The sequence below is a fragment of the Thermothelomyces thermophilus genome, chromosome 1 (genome assembly GCF_000226095.1).
Source record: "Thermothelomyces thermophilus ATCC 42464 chromosome 1, complete sequence".
NCBI classification, from domain to species: Eukaryota; Fungi; Ascomycota; class Sordariomycetes; order Sordariales; family Chaetomiaceae; genus Thermothelomyces; species Thermothelomyces thermophilus.
In genome coordinates, this window is record NC_016472.1 from 7997529 (window position 1) to 8015202 (window position 17674).

Here is a 17674-nt window from a genome sequence, read left to right on the forward strand (position 1 = left end):
AGAAGCTGACCTAGAGACACTGCTAACAATGAAATTGAAACACGCTACAACGGTATGCCTTCTCGCTCTGTCTAGTACATGTATTCATACGCAGTAGATATTTGGGGTGCTGGCGCTGGTGCTGGCCGGGGGAGCATGAGGTTCTGATCTTCGCCGGCGCTCTCCAATCCCTTGTGACCTGCGGGGCTCCCCGATCCCTGTGTCATCATCACCAATCTTTTTTGTGCGCGTATCTCGCCGCTTCTGTTGGGAGCGGTCGCCTCCTGGTAATCTCCCATCAATTACCGAGCCAACGTCCTGAACTGCGTTGTCGCAGCCGCTCCCAATCTAAGCTGCTTTAAAAAGAGAATTGTGCGTCTGTGGCACGCCTTGCTTTTATTCAAGACTTTTGTCTCAAGAGTCTGGTGTTGCGCTCCGAAAAAAAATGATCAAGCAACCAAGCTAGCTCGGTATGAAGAGGCATGGTGGTGTTTGGGGTAAGTAACTTCCCTGATGTATGCAATCCGTCGGTGCATACGCAGTACTCCGTACTGTGTAGGGGTCCGCTGTTTACCATAAAACAAGCTGCGGGGCTTTTGGTTGCTCAGGTAGAGCACCCAAGCCCCACGGTGCCCCGGGCGGTGCGACAGTCACGCTCAGCTCCACTACGGTGGTTTCGAAGTTAGCGTCCCCCAGGCCTGATCCGCACCACAACCCTCCCGTCCCGCCAGGCCGCCCGGTCCGTACTTCGCCTCGAACTTCAGCCTCGACCCAAACCATCTTGGGAGGCAGTACTCCCCGTGCGGCATCAATCATCCTTTTTCCCACCCTCCATCTCCCCTAGAACCAATTTCCCGTCGCCGAGTTCTGTCGTCTTAAGCTCGAAACACTCCGCGACCTCCCAAACCCGACGTTTGGCGGCAACCCCCTCCTCGTTCCTGCACCATGTCGTGGAAACTCACCAAAAGTATGTTGACCTCTCCCCTCGCTACATTAGAAGTTGGACGCCGTCCACTGCGCAAAGGCAGCTGCGGCCCTTGGTTTTCACATGCGCCACGTTGCTGACCGCTCTTTACGTAAAACAGAGTTGAAGGAGACCCATTTGGGTCCCCTCGCGAACACGTTCTCGCGATCCCCTTCGACGTCCACCATTACAGAGAAGGACGACAAGAGTCAGGGCGCCATTTCCGGAACAGCGACGCCCACAAACGAGAGCAATATAGGTGCGCTTCCTTTACCCCTCCGCCCCGGTTTCGCCTTTGGTGCGCCCTCATATTTCTGACTTGTCGTTTCTAGCCGCCTCGGAAGCCCTCTCCCAAACACCTGTCGTCAAGACGCCCAAACCTGGCATCCTCGTTGTCACCCTTCACGAAGCCCAAGGTCTCTCTCTCCCAGAGCAACACCGAAATGCGTTCAGCCCGTCCCACGGCGGCAGCTCGTTGTCCACAGGAAATGCGCTCAGCATGGCCGGCTCGGGACGGCCTTCGTCGTCTTCCCGGTCGGCGGGTTTCACGGGCGGCCGGCCCCAGACATCCGGCGGATTTAGCGGCATCCCTACCAACCACGGCCGTATTTCCACCAAGTATATGCCCTACGCCTTGATCGATTTCGATAAGGTGCAGGTCTTTGTCAACTCAGTCGAGGGCACGCCCGAGAACCCCCTGTGGGCTGGTTCCAACACACAGTACAAATTCGACGTTTCGAGAGTGACGGAACTTGTGGTACATCTCTACATCCGCAATCCCAATGCCCCTCCAGGATCAGGCCGGAGCCAGGACATCTTCCTTGGCGTGGTCCGCATCAACCCTCGATTTGAAGAGAGGCAGCCGTACGTCGAGGACCCCAAAGCGAGCAAGAAGGACCGCGAGAAGGCCGCGGCCGAGCACGCCAGCCGGGAGCGCGCGCTGGGCCACAGCGGTGTCGAGTTTGTCGACGTGCAGTACGGTACCGGCAAGCTCAAGATTGGCGTTGAATACGTCGAGAACCGAGCAGGCAAGCTCAAGATCGAGGACTTTGAGCTGCTCAAAGTGGTTGGGAAGGGCAGCTTTGGCAAGGTCATGCAGGTGCGGAAGAAGGACACGAACCGGATCTACGCCCTCAAGACGATTCGGAAAGCCCACATCATCTCGAGGTCCGAGGTGGCACACACGCTGGCGGAGCGGTCGGTCCTCGCACAGATCAACAACCCCTTCATCGTGCCGCTCAAGTTCACCTTCCAGAGCCCGGAGAAGCTCTACTTTGTTCTTGCTTTCGTCAACGGCGGAGAGCTCTTCCACCACTTGCAAAAGGAGCAGCGCTTCGATGTCAACCGCAGTCGCTTCTATACGGCCGAGCTGCTGTGTGCCCTCGAATGTCTCCACGGGTTCAACGTCATCTACCGTGACTTGAAACCCGAGAACATCCTTCTTGACTACCAGGGCCACATTGCGCTCTGTGACTTCGGCCTCTGCAAGCTGGACATGAAGGACGAGGACCGCACCAACACCTTCTGCGGCACCCCCGAATATCTGGCCCCCGAGCTGTTGATGGGCAACGGCTACAACAAGACGGTCGACTGGTGGACGCTGGGCGTGCTTCTTTACGAGATGTTGACCGGTCTTCCGCCGTTCTACGACGAGAACACCAACGAGATGTACCGCAAGATCCTCAGCGAGCCGCTGCACTTCCCAGGCCACGAGATCGTTCCGCCGGCCGCCAAGGACCTCCTGACCAAGCTGCTGAACCGCGATCCACAACAGCGCCTGGGTGCCAACGGCTCCGCCGAGATCAAGGCACATCCCTTCTTCCACGCTATCGACTGGCGGAAGCTGTTGCAGCGCAAGTACGAGCCGGCGTTCAAGCCGAACGTGGTATGTATAGCTTTCTTGTTCTTTCCAGTCTCGTCCCGGATTAAGCCAGATGAAACTGACGGACCCGTTTGCAGGCTGATGCGCTGGATACGGCCAATTTTGACCCCGTCTTCACGGAGGAGCTACCCCAAGACTCCTACGTCGATGGCCCGGTCCTGTCCGAGACCCTGCAGAACCAGTTCACTGGTTTCAGCTACAACCGCCCGATTGCCGGTCTTGGAGATGCTGGTGGCAGTGTGAAGGACCCGTCGTTTGTGGGCAGCATGCAGAACAGCCTGAGATGAGGTGCTGCCTCTCTAGAGGGTTGCTCCTGTTCGGCTGCTTTCCTTTTTGTTCCCTCATTTGGGTAAAGCGAACATTGGCGGGGCCCCCTGGGGGGGAGGGGGGGCGGAGGAGGAGGAGGAGGAGGAGACTGGACAGCACAAAGCGCATCCAAATCATTTTTTTGGGGCTTTTGCAAGCGGGAAGTGTTTAGTTGTGCCATTTTCGTATCTTTCACAATTTTGGGACTCGGGCATGGTCAACGGGAATTTTATCTGGTTTTCGTACTTTGTTCCTTTCCCCATCCCCGCTGTTTTTGGGCTTGGAGGCAGAAGAGAGTGTAGACCGCGCTCAACCACCACTCAACGGGGCTGAGCCCTGTAAGAAGAAAAACCGGAGACTTGGCGACGACAGCAAGCGGCAATCACATTGGATCGCATAACAAGTCAGATTTCGCCCGAAGCCGGCCAGGAGGGTCCATTATCCAGATATCTTTTTCCCGATCCACTCGGTGCTCAGGGGATCGATATCGCGACCCGATGCCCGGTGCAAATTATCCCGTCCGTCTCCCGTCCAGCCCCCCCGCGCTAGGGAGCTGAGGCTCTTTCCTCAAAGAGCGCTCCGCGATTTGGCTAAATCCGCGGTGGAGAGCATGTGGGCGAGGGGCTTGACACATTTATCGCAAGAGGGTGGGGCGACTCGTCCATGCGTGGTGACGTTCGCGGGTCTCCTTGGTCGTCATGGGCTGAGCTGAGCGTGCCTCTTTTGTTCTGATGGAGCTGTTTAAAACCCCTCATGGTCCGGCTTCCTCTTGCCATGCTCCCCTTGAGATCCTTCTTCTCATCCTTTGGTACTTAATGTTGTATTTTTTTTTTGGTAAGTTTGTGCCGCCTTTCCCACGCGCTTCTGAAACCAACACTGCGCCTTCCATCCTGCTGCGGCAAATACGTCGGTGCCAGCAGCTGCCTTCCCGAGACCCGTCCCGCATGCGGGGCAGCGAGCTTCCAGCTGCTTGTAGCATCTTAACACCCCACTTCCCTGCCGGAACCTTCCCAACATCCAAATCTTTCATGCAAATCTGACGAAATCTCAAGTGCGGCAGGCGGAACATTTTGGCTTGAATTTTCCCCTTGCACATTGAGGATCCCAAACCGGAAAGGACCCCAGGAACAGGTCAGAAGACGACTGCTACGATGGCGCCCACAAACACCCTCCCCGCCTGGGCCGAGCTGGAGGCCCACCACAACAAGGTCGGCAAGTCCTTTGTGCTCAAAGACGCCTTCAAGGCCGACCCGAGCCGCTTCAAGAACTTCTCGACCAAGCTCACCCTCCCCGCCGACATCTCGAGCGAGCCCAATGGCACCGAGATCTTGTTCGACTTTAGCAAGAACCTCATCACCGAGGAGACCCTGAGCTTGCTCGTCAAGCTCGCCGAGCAGGCCGGCCTCGAGAAGAAGCGCGATGCCATGTTTGCCGGTGAGAAGATCAACTTCACCGAGAACCGCGCCGTCTACCACACCGCCCTGCGCAACGTCAGCAACCTCGAGATGAAGGTCGACGGCGTAGACGTCATGAACACCAAGGGCGGCGTCAACGAGGTGCTCGAGCACATGCGCGTCTTCTCGGAGCAAGTCCGCAGCGGCGAATGGAAGGGATACACGGGCAAGAAGCTCACCACCATTATCAACGTCGGTATTGGAGGATCCGATCTGTGAGTGCTGGCCGTGTAACCTTGCTTCTGCTCCTCATGTCTCCCCACCTCGCTGACTTGGTGGTGTGATCAGTGGTCCCGTTATGGTCACCGAGGCCCTCAGGCACTACGGCGCGAAGGACATGACCCTGCATTTCGTGTCCAACATCGATGGTACGCACATCGCCGAGGCACTTGCCGACGCGGACCCCGAGACGACTCTCTTCCTGATCGCCTCCAAGACCTTCACCACCGCCGAGACCACCACCAATGCCAACACGGCTAAGAAGTGGTTCCTCGAGAAGACGGGCGGCAAGGGCGACATTGCCAAGCACTTCGTGGCCCTCTCCACCAACGAGGCCGAGGTGACCAAGTTCGGCATTGACTCCAAGAACATGTTTGGGTTCGAGAGCTGGGTGGGCGGCCGCTACTCGGTCTGGAGCGCTATCGGCCTGAGCGTGGCCTTGTACATCGGCTACGATAACTTCCACAAGTTCCTGGCCGGCGCCCATGCCATGGATAACCACTTCCGCAGCGCCCCGCTTCGCCAGAACATCCCCGTCCTTGGTGGCCTCCTCTCAGTTTGGTACTCCAACTTCTTCAATGCCCAGACCCACCTCGTGGCGCCCTTCGACCAGTACCTGCACCGCTTCCCCGCATACCTCCAGCAGCTGTCCATGGAGTCCAACGGCAAGACGATAACCTCAGACGGCTCGCCCGCGAAATACACTACCGGTCCCATCCTCTTCGGCGAGCCGTGCACCAACGCGCAGCACTCCTTCTTCCAGCTGGTGCACCAGGGCACCAAGCTGATCCCCAGCGATTTCATCCTTGCCTCCAAGTCGCACAACCCCGTCTCGGACAACCTCCACCAGAAGATGCTCGCCTCCAACTACCTCGCCCAGGCCGAGGCCCTCATGGTTGGCAAGACTGCCGACGAGGTGCGCGCCGAGGGCGGCGTGCCCGACAGCCTGGTGCCGCACAAGGTGTTCCTGGGCAACAGGCCTACCACCAGCATCCTCGTGGGAGGTGCCATCGGCCCCGCTGAGCTGGGCGCCCTGATCGTCTACTACGAGCACCTAACCTTCACCGAGGGCGCCGTGTGGGACATCAACTCCTTTGACCAGTGGGGCGTCGAGCTCGGCAAGGTCCTGGCCAAGAAGATCCTCAAGGAGATTGACGAGCCCGGTGCGGGCAAGGGCCACGACGCCTCGACCGAAGGCTTGTTGGCAGCGTTCAAGGCTTATGCCAACCTGTGAGAGATGATGTTTCGCTAGAGTACGCAGTATGTCGGAACGCAGTGCTGCACGGGAAAACCTACATGATTAAATGGTTTGATGCTCCTGCTTCTGTTTTACCAAATTGGACTATGGAGGCACAATCGTGAGTGATATTGCAATGCAGAGGCATCATCTAAAAAACAAAATCTTGAAGTCCAACGGTGTTAACAAGATCATGTGTGGATATGACTTGCAGTGTCATGCTAGCTAGCTAGGCCCGCCCTTAGAAATGCAGTGCTCGTGTCAATCTGGTGATTTGATTGTCTGCTAATGACCTCGACAACAAACGAGCGAGATGGCAGGAGAAAGCATTACGAGATTAATAGGAGTCAGGCCGCCGCCCAGAATCAGGAAGCACCAGAGCACCAAATCCGTTCACAGTTTGCTTTTCCCTGTTCCCTGTTTTTGCCCTTTCCCAGTGGATGAGTCGGTGCACCATAGAGAGATTATAGCCCTCCTTACCACTGCCATGCTTGTTTGATTGCCAGGTTGTGTGTCCTTTGAAACCACCCAAACCCAATTGATCGATTGATTGATTCCCTTGATAATGACTGACAGCCACACCAAAATCACCAACCCATCCATCCAGCCCGTCCCGCCCTAACCCGTTGATGAGAGATCATGTAAGACAGTTTGTTTTCTTTCTGACCTTAACACAAACGCAACCAAAAAAACACACTGGCATAGACCCCGAAACACGTCCCAACGCCATCATCCCCACCACCACCGGAAAATCGTACACAGATGCAAGAAAAAAAGAAAGGAAAGAGAGAAAAGAGCAGAGAGTGGAGTTAGAGCTCCCAGTCAGAGCTCATCGACTCGCATTTCTTCGCCTATGGAAAAGAGTCCGCTCGTCTTCTTCGCAGACAACGGCGACGGACGTGGACCTCGGCGACAATTAGATATCCCCGGTATTTCGGCTTCCTCCCATTCTGGTTTCTTATCGCCTCTCTCCTAACCCTTGCATGCATCAGATCGATCTAGGCTTTTCCATGGAAATGTCTGCGCCTTCCGTTATCAATGAAGCAAACTGTCCGGCTTGCTCCGGGGTGCGGGGACCATCTTTGCCATTCCCCTAGTGGTAGTTGTTACCCCAGCCGCGAGGCGGGTTGCCGTAGTAGCTGCCGGCGGCGAAGCCCTGGCCAGCATAACCGGCGCCGTAGGTGTTCTGGTGGCTCTGGGCGCCGCTGGCGCTCATGCCGTAGCCGCCGGCCCCAGATTGGCTGCCGTGCAAACCGTGGCCCTGCTGCATGTGGCTCGGATAACCGTAGCCACCCATGCCACCGAGGCCGCCTTGCTGGTTCGACTGGGGAGGCGGAAGCCCGGTCTGCGAGGGCGCATTGTTCGTCGCAGAGCCCGGACGGGCGGCAGCGCCGAGCGACGGACTCGGTCCGCCGGCAGCCTTGGAGTCTCCGAAGGGCTTGAGATCGTCGGCCGCTGACGGGCCGGCGCCGGGCTGCGAGCCGGGAGCGTTGAACGACTGTCCGCCTTGAGACTGATAGGCAGAGCCGCCGCGACCGAATGTGTCATGAACGCCGCCGAATCCGCCACCGAGGCCCTGCTGGCCCGCCTGGGTCGAGCCAGCACGGCCATAGTCACCCAGGCCGCCACCCACACCGCTGTCCCGGTGCAGGGCAGACTGGCCGAACCCTGCCGCAGGAGACGAGTATCCGTGAGGACCCTGAGGGGTGATGCCGTACTGACTAGGTTGGTAGTTCAGACCGCCCTTGCCATACGGGCCGCCGTAGGCGCCCTGGTTGTAGCCCCCTTGATAATTCATGTAGGCGGAGTAGTAAGGGTTCTGATAGTAGGGGTGGCTGCTATAGGGATAGTCATGAGGCTGCTGGGCGTGTGACTGGGCCTGCGCAGTCGGGCCGGTCTGAGCCTGAGTGGTAGCTTGCCCAGGCGTGGGAGTGCCGCTGATCTGCGACTCGTTGTTGTTGGTGCCGCCGAAACGAGACTGCCCGTGCTGAGCACCGCTCTGAGGATACTGGCTGAGGTTGTCGTTCTGGGGCGCGTTATACCCGCTGAACGAACGCTGGGGTTGAGACGGCAGGGCATCCTGCTGGCCCTGGGCCGCCTGCTGCTGGCCAAAGTTCTGGTTGTAGTAGTTGAAGCGGTTCTGATCCGCCGTGTAGTACGACGAGAAATCGCCAGGGGCGGAGCTGAACGGCCCTCCAGGTTGCTGCTGGCTCGGCGGCTGCGCCGCTTGTCCCTGGCCCTGGAATCCTCCGTCAAACTGGTTATGTGTGGCGGAGGCAACGGCTGGCTGTTGCCCAAACGGCTCGAAAGGCTTGCTGCTGGGGAAGGAGGAGGCTTCCTGGGAGGCCGGTTGGCCGAAGCGACCAAACTGCTGGTTGCTCGGTGCAGCAGGCGGCTGTACGGCGGCTGAAGAAAGGGGGGGAGGATCGTTAGATAATGGCTTGCAGATGTCGAAGCGTGAGGGAAGTGATGTGTACATACCCTGAGAGGTAGAAGGGGCATTGGCCTGCGGTGCGGAAGGCGCAGCAGCTAGAGATGGGTTAGTGGTAAGAAGTGCCAAACTTGCAGGCAGTTGAGGGTCCATACCGGCAGTTCCTGTGGAAGCTTGGGCAGCCGCCGGCTTCTGGGAAGAGAATGCTTCGGGGACAGGAGTGGGTTGAGCAGGAGGGAGAGATGTCCGGGGGTGTGCAACCGGAGAGTCTTCGGGAGGCTGGGGGCGAGTCACGGGCTCTTCGCGGTCGCCGTCCACGTCGTCTTCAATGGAGCCATTAAGGCTGAAAGCACCGAACTGGACGGCGGCCCTGTCAACCTGATCACGGTTGCCAGGCATGCGAACGGCTTCACGCTGATCAAGCATACGGCGAGCATGGTGGGCAGGCGCGCGAGCTGACGGCTTTGTGGCACCGGTCCGGCCAGCTTGGTGCTGTTGTTGCGAAGCCGAGAGAGGCGTGCCTGTCGCACCGGGACCCGTAGCTTGCGGGTCCCAGGAATCAGCAGCCTCACTGGCGGCAGTTTCAGTCAGGGGGGGGTGTGAATCATCCTTGACCTTGTCAAGATTGGTTTCGGTAAGTTTATCATTCGACGGCGCCAATGCAACCTCGGGGACGACAACGTTAGGAACGGCCGGTACCGCGGGGATAACAGGGACGGCAGGTGTAACGCGTTCAGCAGGAGGAGCGGGGGGTGCCTCCTTCTCCGGTTCGGGGGCAGGTTCTTCGACAGGAGCCGAAGCCTCGGGCTCAGGTTCGGTCGGCTCAGCAGGGGGCAAGGGCTCGATGACAGGTTCGGGAGCCTTGGGGGGAGCTTCTTTCGGCCTCGGTGCCGGTTTCGGGGCGGTTGATTGTCGCAACATGCTTGCCCAGGTGGTTTTTGTGCCTTCGGGGATTGTGGCAGGCTTCGCAGCTGTGGCTGTGGTTGTGGTTGTGGTGCTCGGAGCAGGAGCTGTCGTAGCAGGAGCGGAGTCTGCTGCGGGAGGTTCGCCCGATGCAGCCGATTTTTCAGCTGGCTTAGTATTCCATTCGGATGCTTCTTCGGTCGGGACGGAGAGAGGTTCGTTGTCCTTGGATCGGGTGCCATTCGCTGTGCCATGAGTCGACTTGCCACGCGCACCACCACGACCACCGCGCTCAGTGGTTCTACCGCGGCCGCGACCGCTGTCGGCACCACGGCCACCTCGGGCATTCCTGGTCCCACCCGTGGGAGCTGAATCGCCAGTTGTATTCGTAGAAGTATCGGCCTTGGCCTTGAGACGCGCGCGGTCCTTCTTGGGCTTTGAAACTTCGCCCCATTGTGAAATGGTTCCTGTGGGACGAACACATTAGCTGGACGAGCACGGTAATCGGTGCAGCTCCGAAGTCGCCTGAGAGATGCGGAACAAGCATAACGCACAAAATGCGTGACAGCAGGCCCGGACGTGGGAGATAATAGCGTGTGGGGACGCCGATCTACCTTCAGCAATGCGGGTGACGGCCAAGTTCTCGTCACCGTCGGTCTCTAGCAGGGCGAATAGGATGTCGACGGAGGACCAGTCCGGAAACATTTCTTTGATGACTGCGACCTTGCTTCCATACTTCTGCTTCAGCTCTCCAATCTCGCCCTCGTCCTCGAGTGTCGGCAGAGACGAATCTGTGTCATGCTTGGAATCGCCATTGGTGGCGGCAGACCGGGCGCGACCTCCTCCCCGAGTCGCAAAGCCGCCTCGGCCGCCGCGACCAGAGCCTCTGCCGCGAGGGGCGGCTGATCTGGAGTGTACCTCAGACATCGCTGAGATATGTGTGTGTGTGTGTGTGTGTGGGAAATGAGGCGGGTCAAAGGAATCGGCGACCGAATCGCGTTGTCGACGGCAACCACAAAACAAAGGCGGTGTGGGGGAAAAAATGGGAAGAGGATCGTAGAGGATGCCGAATTGTAAAAGAAGACGGGGTTTCGCACAGGGCGAATCGAATCGTGGTGCGATCCGTTGGATGGATCGAGCCAGTGGTGGTTGGAATGGGGAGAAGGAATAGGCGCAAGGTGTGGAAAGGACGAGAGGGCGTTGAGTTTTTGCCCAGCGATGCAGAATTCGGTTGGCCCGCTCAAAAGAGGGTAACTAACTAACTTAGCAGAGGGCCACCCGCCCCAGGTTTCAGTGCACACAGCTGGCAGCTGCAAGCCTGTGATAGGGTGCTCCAGCCTCGCCCGATTAAGGTGTGGGGTCCTTCCGTGCGTCACAGGGCTAGATTCTAGATGTCTTCCCTTTCCGGCCTGTCGCAAAGTCAATCTATTGTTCGCATGGCGTCGGTGCCATTTACAATCACTCAGAGCTGCAAACAGCAATCACGGTTGAGAGAACCACTCAATTGAGCGTGCTGCCATCGAAATCTTCCAACTCTGTTAGCGGAAGGAGCCCACCTCTCCACCCATCTCCCGAGGCAGGGTCCTGTTGCGAATCGATCAGCTGGCATCTGCTGATGCCGAATGTGCAGTGGGATTGGCCAGGAGCCTTGGAGGCTGGGCATGTGCCGACATGCTACTCTGGTAGGTAATTTGCTACGTATGCTACACTAGCGTACCTTACGTACGATTCCAATTCGTTAATGTGAGTTCCGTTAGGCAACTGTGTACTTAACTGCTGTGCTAATAAGTAGCGCCACAACGACAACCTGTCATGCAGAGATAGTCTGACTGGTTATAGCTTCTATAGAGTGTAAGTACACCGTCGGTGGTGGCTGATATCAGGAACCCATTTCGCTCCGATGGCCCGTCTTTTGCCACCCGTTGTGGTAGATGGATGCTCCAACGCCCGACGACATCGGGAAGCGATCTCTGGTGAACAAGTCCAAGTTGGGACTAGCGCCAGGCCGGGGGCGAAGATCGCGGCGCGCGCAGACACTACTGTGTACGCAGCAGCTCCAGTAGTTACTGGTTCTGGAGTGCGGATGACTCTCTACGTGTATCCGTACGGAACTGCCAGCAAAGGAGGGAGTCACATGACCTGTAGCTCTATGAGCAATTCACTACGTCAACCCAATTGCCCAACCGGCCCACTTCTGGTCGAGCGGGATCTTGAGTGCGTGACCCACAACCGCAAACATCCGACTCCCGTTGTTTGCAGTGCGGCAACGCAAGCACACCCTCTCCCTCCATAGTAACCAGGGGATCAAACCGGCCATTGGGTTACCCTATCCATCGCTACGAGATCCTCCATGGTAGAACGACTCGAGTTGGCCAATTTATCACCCATTCAAAGGTTTCAAGATGCAGAAGACCAGAGCGCTCGGGTCCCTCAAAGACCTCTTCCCACGCCTGCACCAGCCGCTGCCGCTGGACAAGCGCGAGTCCCAGCGGCTTCTCGACACCATTAAGGCCTCGTTCCGCAAACAGCTCGATGAAGAGCACGGCTGGACCGCGTCGGATTCCGGAAAGGACTCGCCGCGCTTGAAGCTCGCCACCGTTCATTCCCGTACAGGAACTGTCCCGTCGACAGCACCCGCCCGGCCAACCGATAGGCACATGCGCGCCATTCTCGACAACCCGCTTTTCACTCGTGTCGAGGTGCCGAAGCGCAAAGAGGAGTCCGCCAACAGCCTAGACGCACACAAGGCGGTCTTTCGAAAGGCTGTCTCGAGAGGACTCGTGACCCTAAACACGGCACAGGGCTTCCTTATGCACATCGAGTCTGTGGCATTCCGGCTAAGGCCGGAAAATACCGCGGCAGATGGTCCGTGGCTGAGGAATCAATTGCAAGATACTGGAGCCGGTCTGCTTGTCTTGCAATGGCTGCGATCATCAGGCCAAGAGCGGGACCTCAAGTTCCTCACCAACGCCAATTTCACCAACATTCTCGCCCGCTTCCTAGTTGCTGAGGGCCTCGATGATGTTGTTTTGATGTGGTTCGAACGGTTGCTGAAACCCGGCTCGGAGCGAACCGAGCCAGAATTCCAAACCGCCAAAAATCTGCTTGGCCGTCTCGTATACGCCAAACAAGCTCGTAACTTGGAATCGGCGTATACGACCATCCTCAAAGCGGCTGCCATAGCCGAGGAGAAAAGTTGTCCGCCAGCCGTCGTGAAGTATGCTTGGTGCATATTGGCCAACGAGACCTCGATGCACCATGACAAGCAAACCATGCCGCCCGCGCACATCTACGACGCGTTCGTCGCCTTGGGGCGCAAGCTTAATCCAGGCGCGCAGTTTATGGCTCAGCTCAGTCTGCGCCATCCAGTTGAGCCAACCTCGGGACCCGCTGTTGAATTCTTGCAGAGCAAGGGCGCTTGGCGGGTGAACGATGCCCAAAATCCAGTCACCCTTCGATACCTTCGTCACGTCCATCGCTTAGCTGTCGACACTGCTCAATACCTTACGCAGACCAATCAGGCCGAGGAAGCATCGCGTCTATTCAACTTTGTAAGAGAGAAAATTAGTATGTTCACGGACCCGAATGAACTCGATCTGGTCGGAGATCTCGAGCCGGCCTGAGCGCGTCCTCGACAACAACCAAGCATTGTCCCCCAGACAGTGCTGTCATCAAACATTCCACCACCCCCGCTCACCAACACCTCGATTTACCCTCGGTGAGCTGACGACAGGCCGCCAAAAGTCGTCCATTGTGCCCCTTGCGAAGCGCGATGCAGGCACTGGTAGTCAGGGACCAGGGTACTGCACCAACTCCATCAGAGCGATTCGATGTACGTTTCTGGTGCCTTGGGAGATACAACTGGAATTCCTCCCGCTCGTCACCAAGTGTGTAGGGCACCCCTCCCAAGCTCGCCGCAAACCCCCCCGGGGGGGGGGGGGGGGGGGAGGTTGGGGCCCGAATCATGGGCTGAAACATAACAGAGCACGATGGCGTGCTATTGATTCGCGGGAGAAAGCTGTCTGCTGCCCAGACCGCAGTTCAAGGAGGGACTTAGGCATGGGAACAGCGTCATCGCCATGACAAGTGCTATGCCGTGTATATACTACAGACGCGCCGCGCGCAGAAATTGGTGTAATGAAACAAATATTGTACAATGCGTCGCATGGATCTGCACGCCATTCCGTCCTGGGAGCCTCACAAGCGCTATTACCCAATGCTATCTCTGTACTCACTCACCCTGGTGTGCCCATCTCTTGGACACGTCCGTCGGACTGTTTCTCCTCTCGAGCACCGGACGGGCTTCCGCCGCCGGGGTATCGATCACGCCGGCATCCGCAACAGCCGGCGCAGTCCCTTCTTCACGGCCGCGGTAATAACTAAAGCCCGGAAGAAAAACAACAATGAGCAGCACAATCGACGAGAATCTCGTTATGGTGGACATGCGAGAAGGCGGCGCACTTGAGGAGACAGACTTGATTCTCGGGCGCCGGACCCGGGGCAATCGGGAGTACCATGGCCGCTGGGTCTCCGAGGGGGACGCCGGGTTGGACCGGGACTCAGCTCGGTTGCTGCTACCCTGCTTTTGTTGTGTCGGCCGTCCCTCGGCCTCGTTTTCGGCGCCATCGTCCTCGTTGCGAGTTCCCTCATCGACAGCATGAGTGCTCGCTGGCGATGCCGGTGCCAGCTCCGTGGGCTCACCAAACTCGTGCTCGTCACGGACCGAGTACGGCTGGCTCGGCAGGTCCGTGTCGAGCCCCAGCTCCCTGAAGATGGATTTTCGTTCTCTAGTAATCTTGCCTGCCATGAAAAAGCAAGGAGGCGTCCGTGAGCCTTCGCGGATTCGGTCCTCTGTGCATCTGCGGTGGAACCGGGGCCGGCCAGGGCGGGCCGGGGGTATTTCAGGGTCTGAGGAGACCTTGGGCGGTTGGGCGAAAGGCATGATGACAGCAGTCGCCCTTAACAGGGCAGCACTGCCCAGTCGTTACTGTGAAGCCAAGGCTGGTTGCCAACTGACAAGGGGGAGGGCGGGTAGCCAAAACCAGCCGGACGTATATACATAAGCAATGAGGTCACAGTACGGAGCGAACTATGCCTCGGAGGCTGCAGAGTTAGTAGGCGACAGGAGACGAGCAAGACTGGAAGATGAGGTAGTGAAGTAAGGAGATTGGCAACCGAGAACAAAAGAAAACGGAGACAAGAACGGGCGGTCTACCTAAGGGACAGGGAAGAAAAACAATAAAAAAACATCAAGCATCCATCCTCACGCACCTGTCTCCCGGGCCCTGGTTCGATCTTACTTGGAGATGAGCAGGGTGAACGGCCGAATGCTGTGCGTCCAGCGCGACCCCGTTGCGCGGAGAGGGGAAGATCTTAGGCAGCGGTGGCCAGTCAGCATACCATGGCAAGCATGAGTTACCAGAGCGTAGCAACGCTCTGGGGCGACGACATCATCGCCGAGCCCAAAATGGCACCCGCAGCAAATGAGAACCGTTGGGGGGGCAGCGCGCCGAGAGTGCGCTACAAGCTTGGAATTTGATGGGAGATTTTACCGGCCAATTTGCCTGCGAAACTTGGCAATGCACACTCGGAAGAACTTCGTCGAAAAGTTGAATTGCTGGGAAGAGAAGGCTCGCCCGCGGCTCGATGAATGCCTTGCTCGAGGGTTAGGGCTTGAACCTTCCCCTCCAAGTCCGTCTCCCCATTTCGACGCTCACACCGCTGTGGCTGCCAAACGCCGTCCTCTTTTGCAGTTTTTTGGGCCTGCACCCCCACCCCCATTCAAATACGGCTCAAGCCAGAAATCAGGAGCAGTTACAGCTCGCAGAGAGAAGCCGGAAGTTTAAAATGCACGCGGCAGAGTTAACACTGTTATGCGCAGGAAGTATTCCTACATAATTATATACATCACAATCTGTGGCCGGGTTTGGGCGCCCTTATAGCCTACCATCCTGGCCGTGGTTCCCTAACGGGAGCCGGTTCTCCGTTTTGGTTCCGATACAATGAATATTCTGGGAGCCTTTCACGATGCCTCCCCACCCTTGGGATTCTTCCAGCTGCCAACATAGTGGTGCGTGACCAGTGGCGGAGAAAGCTTCATGTCCTTGTCGTAATGGTTCGCTGATGCGGCGAAAGCGTACCCCGGGAGAACTAGTACGTCCCCGACCAGTTTTGACTCCAGTATCTCTTGGATGTCCTGCTCCGTCGTGCGGAAGGCTCTGCCCAGGCTCCTCAACACGCCCTGCGTGAACCGTCTCGGGCCGGTGATATCAACCACGTCTCCGATTTTGTCGAGGGTCAGTTCTCCCACGGAGACATTATTCTTCTTCGCTTCGTCCTTCAGCCACTGCACCGTCTCCTCGATGACCGTCCACAGATGCGGCGACCCCGGTTTCGCCATGATGGTCCAAATCGCGAGCTGGTGGACAAAAGGCCGGGGCCAGCCGACATTAAACTCCCAGCCCACGACGACGTTGGTCTCGTCCTCATACTGCGGAGGAATCCATTCGCCGAAGGGCGTGTCGCACGAGACGTCCAGGTCGCAGTAGACGCCTCCTTCGGAGAAGAGGAGGAGGTAGCGGAGAAGGTCGACTTTGAGGATTGGAACTGATCCATCACAAGGCACTGTCAGCAATTCAGTGAAATCGACATGTTAAGCCGGAAGCACAAACCAGTGAGACCGAGATATGTCTCCACGAGATCGGGGTGGGAAGCGCCGAACGTATGCTGAACGTAGGTGTCGGCCCAGGCATCTGTAACAAATTCGGCCCGGTACTCGGGGTTCATCTCGATACACGTGTTCGTCCACGCTCTCGTCTGGTTTGTCAGGCCCTTGGGTCCGAGTTTATACCATATTTTCTTGGGTATGCTTGTTGAGGAATGTGAGTTGGCGCGCCGAACCGGCCATACCAGCCTGCTGGTGAAGCCGCGAAGTTCACTTGGATACCAAAACGTACAAACAAAGACTCGGAAAAAACAGCCCAAGAAAAGAGCGACAACAATTAAAATTCGACAGGGCTTCCGCGACGCCGAGAACGGGCTTCCCGGCCTCATTCTTGCCAACGCCCAGCGCTGGTGGTGGTTCGGTGCGCGCGCGACGGGCCCTCATAATCTGGCGGGGGGTTGCCACCCTTTTATCTTATGCTACATGAAATTAAAGGCACTAGCATGAGAGGGACGTGGCTCGAAGGGATAGGCCTGGCGTCGTTGTCTAGTGTCGTGCTAACAACGTGAACCAGCCTGTTGAGTCGGTAATACGCAGTCAGCACAGTGCACAGTGCAGGATTGGACATGATGCCCAATCAGAGCCAGACCAGCAGTCTCCTAAAACGTCAGGGCAAGCAAGCCAAGATGGATTGGGAAGGGCACTTTCTGAAGTGCTCCATCCGTAATGCCCTCTAAGTTTTGGGGGCCACCGATTCTCGTTCTGGTCAGATCGATTATTGGATGGGGATGCACCCCCACCGCCTTAGCTTGGGCGTCTCTTGACTCTGCCCTCATTTGCCCTGCGCCTTCTTCTCTGCCTCCTGCGGTTGGTTTCCTGCCATGCACGCTTGCTGACACGGACTTCCTTCTCCCGACCTGATTTGGGAAATGGATCGATCTCAGCACCAGCCTGCCCCAAGGTAGGTGATATTTAGGCCGTGAGATAGTTACCTGGACGAGAGGAAATGGTCCCGCAATATACTATGTAAACTTCCTTGGTTAGAGTTGGCAGCAGTGCGAAGCATCAAAACAGAGACAAAGAAGTGTATGGATTAATTATAGGCTGCATCAGGCACGGCACCGAGGAAATCAGAGTTATCCGCGATCAAGTTGAATCTATACTATCCTTTTGATGATAGACAACTTGACTTAATTAGCTCTAATCCGCGGTTTCGAAGACGTCCCGCTCTTCCATGTTCGCTCGCCTTTCGGTAATGTGATTTCGATTGGTCACCTAATAATGACCTGGAATATCTGGAATATGTCTCTTCTGCTGTGTTAAAACTTCAAGCGATGACACACTTCGAATTCTCGCATTGAGAGGCCGCACCTATATAATTAATTACTCCACAAAGATAGGTACCTAGTTATGTACCTACTTGAATCAAACAACCAATCCGCGTCTGCAGGTATGTATGTATAACAAGTACTTGTTTGAATGACAAATGAGAGCCGTTTTCTTTCTTTCTTTCTTTCTTTCTTTTTGACACACAGTTTCCAAACAGTTTATAGATATAATAATTCAGTTGACTAAATCAGTTATGCTTAGTTTGCCAAGTGCCCGATGTATTGATCAGGGGCATCGCGAATTCAC

The 17674-nt window shown here is 56.9% G+C and overlaps 6 protein-coding genes across 6 annotated transcripts; 3 read left to right on the forward strand and 3 right to left on the reverse strand.

Annotated features, from left to right (window-relative positions):
• The first annotated feature begins 795 nt into the window (after nt 1-795).
• On the forward strand, nt 796-3341 carry MYCTH_2298384 (uncharacterized protein). The gene is made up of 4 exons (XM_003660229.1): nt 796-946; nt 1065-1202; nt 1276-2828; nt 2903-3341. Exons 1-4 carry the CDS (start codon nt 925-927, stop codon nt 3110-3112), a joined length of 1923 nt encoding a protein of 640 aa, XP_003660277.1. The 5' UTR covers nt 796-924; the 3' UTR covers nt 3113-3341.
• An 841-nt stretch (nt 3342-4182) lies between these two features.
• Nucleotides 4183-6184, forward strand: MYCTH_2298386 (uncharacterized protein). The gene is made up of 2 exons (XM_003660230.1): nt 4183-4800; nt 4874-6184. Exons 1-2 carry the CDS (start codon nt 4283-4285, stop codon nt 6036-6038), a joined length of 1683 nt encoding a protein of 560 aa, XP_003660278.1. The 5' UTR covers nt 4183-4282; the 3' UTR covers nt 6039-6184.
• A 107-nt stretch (nt 6185-6291) lies between these two features.
• MYCTH_74236 (uncharacterized protein) lies at nt 6292-10466 on the reverse strand. Its single transcript, XM_003660231.1, has 4 exons — nt 9990-10466; nt 8628-9842; nt 8523-8570; nt 6292-8447 (listed from the first exon to the last, which is right to left on the reverse strand). Exons 1-4 carry the CDS (start codon nt 10300-10302, stop codon nt 7135-7137), a joined length of 2889 nt encoding a protein of 962 aa, XP_003660279.1. The 5' UTR covers nt 10303-10466; the 3' UTR covers nt 6292-7134.
• A 1034-nt stretch (nt 10467-11500) lies between these two features.
• On the forward strand, nt 11501-13132 carry MYCTH_2298390 (uncharacterized protein). Its single transcript, XM_003660232.1, has one exon. It carries the CDS (start codon nt 11778-11780, stop codon nt 12996-12998), a length of 1221 nt encoding a protein of 406 aa, XP_003660280.1. The 5' UTR covers nt 11501-11777; the 3' UTR covers nt 12999-13132.
• A 209-nt stretch (nt 13133-13341) lies between these two features.
• On the reverse strand, nt 13342-14633 carry MYCTH_109756 (uncharacterized protein). Its single transcript, XM_003660233.1, is given in 2 exon segments — nt 13342-14510; nt 14526-14633. The coding sequence occupies 1 exon segment, from the start codon at nt 14315-14317 to the stop codon at nt 13607-13609; it is 711 nt and encodes a 236-aa protein (XP_003660281.1). The 5' UTR covers nt 14318-14510; nt 14526-14633; the 3' UTR covers nt 13342-13606.
• Nucleotides 14634-15397: 764 nt separating this feature from the next.
• MYCTH_97899 (glycosyltransferase family 32 protein) lies at nt 15398-16161 on the reverse strand (the record flags this gene model as incomplete). The annotated part of the gene is made up of 2 exons (XM_003660234.1): nt 15398-15981; nt 16047-16161. 2 exons carry the CDS (start codon nt 16159-16161, stop codon nt 15398-15400), a joined length of 699 nt encoding a protein of 232 aa, XP_003660282.1.
• Nucleotides 16162-17674: the final 1513 nt, after the last annotated feature.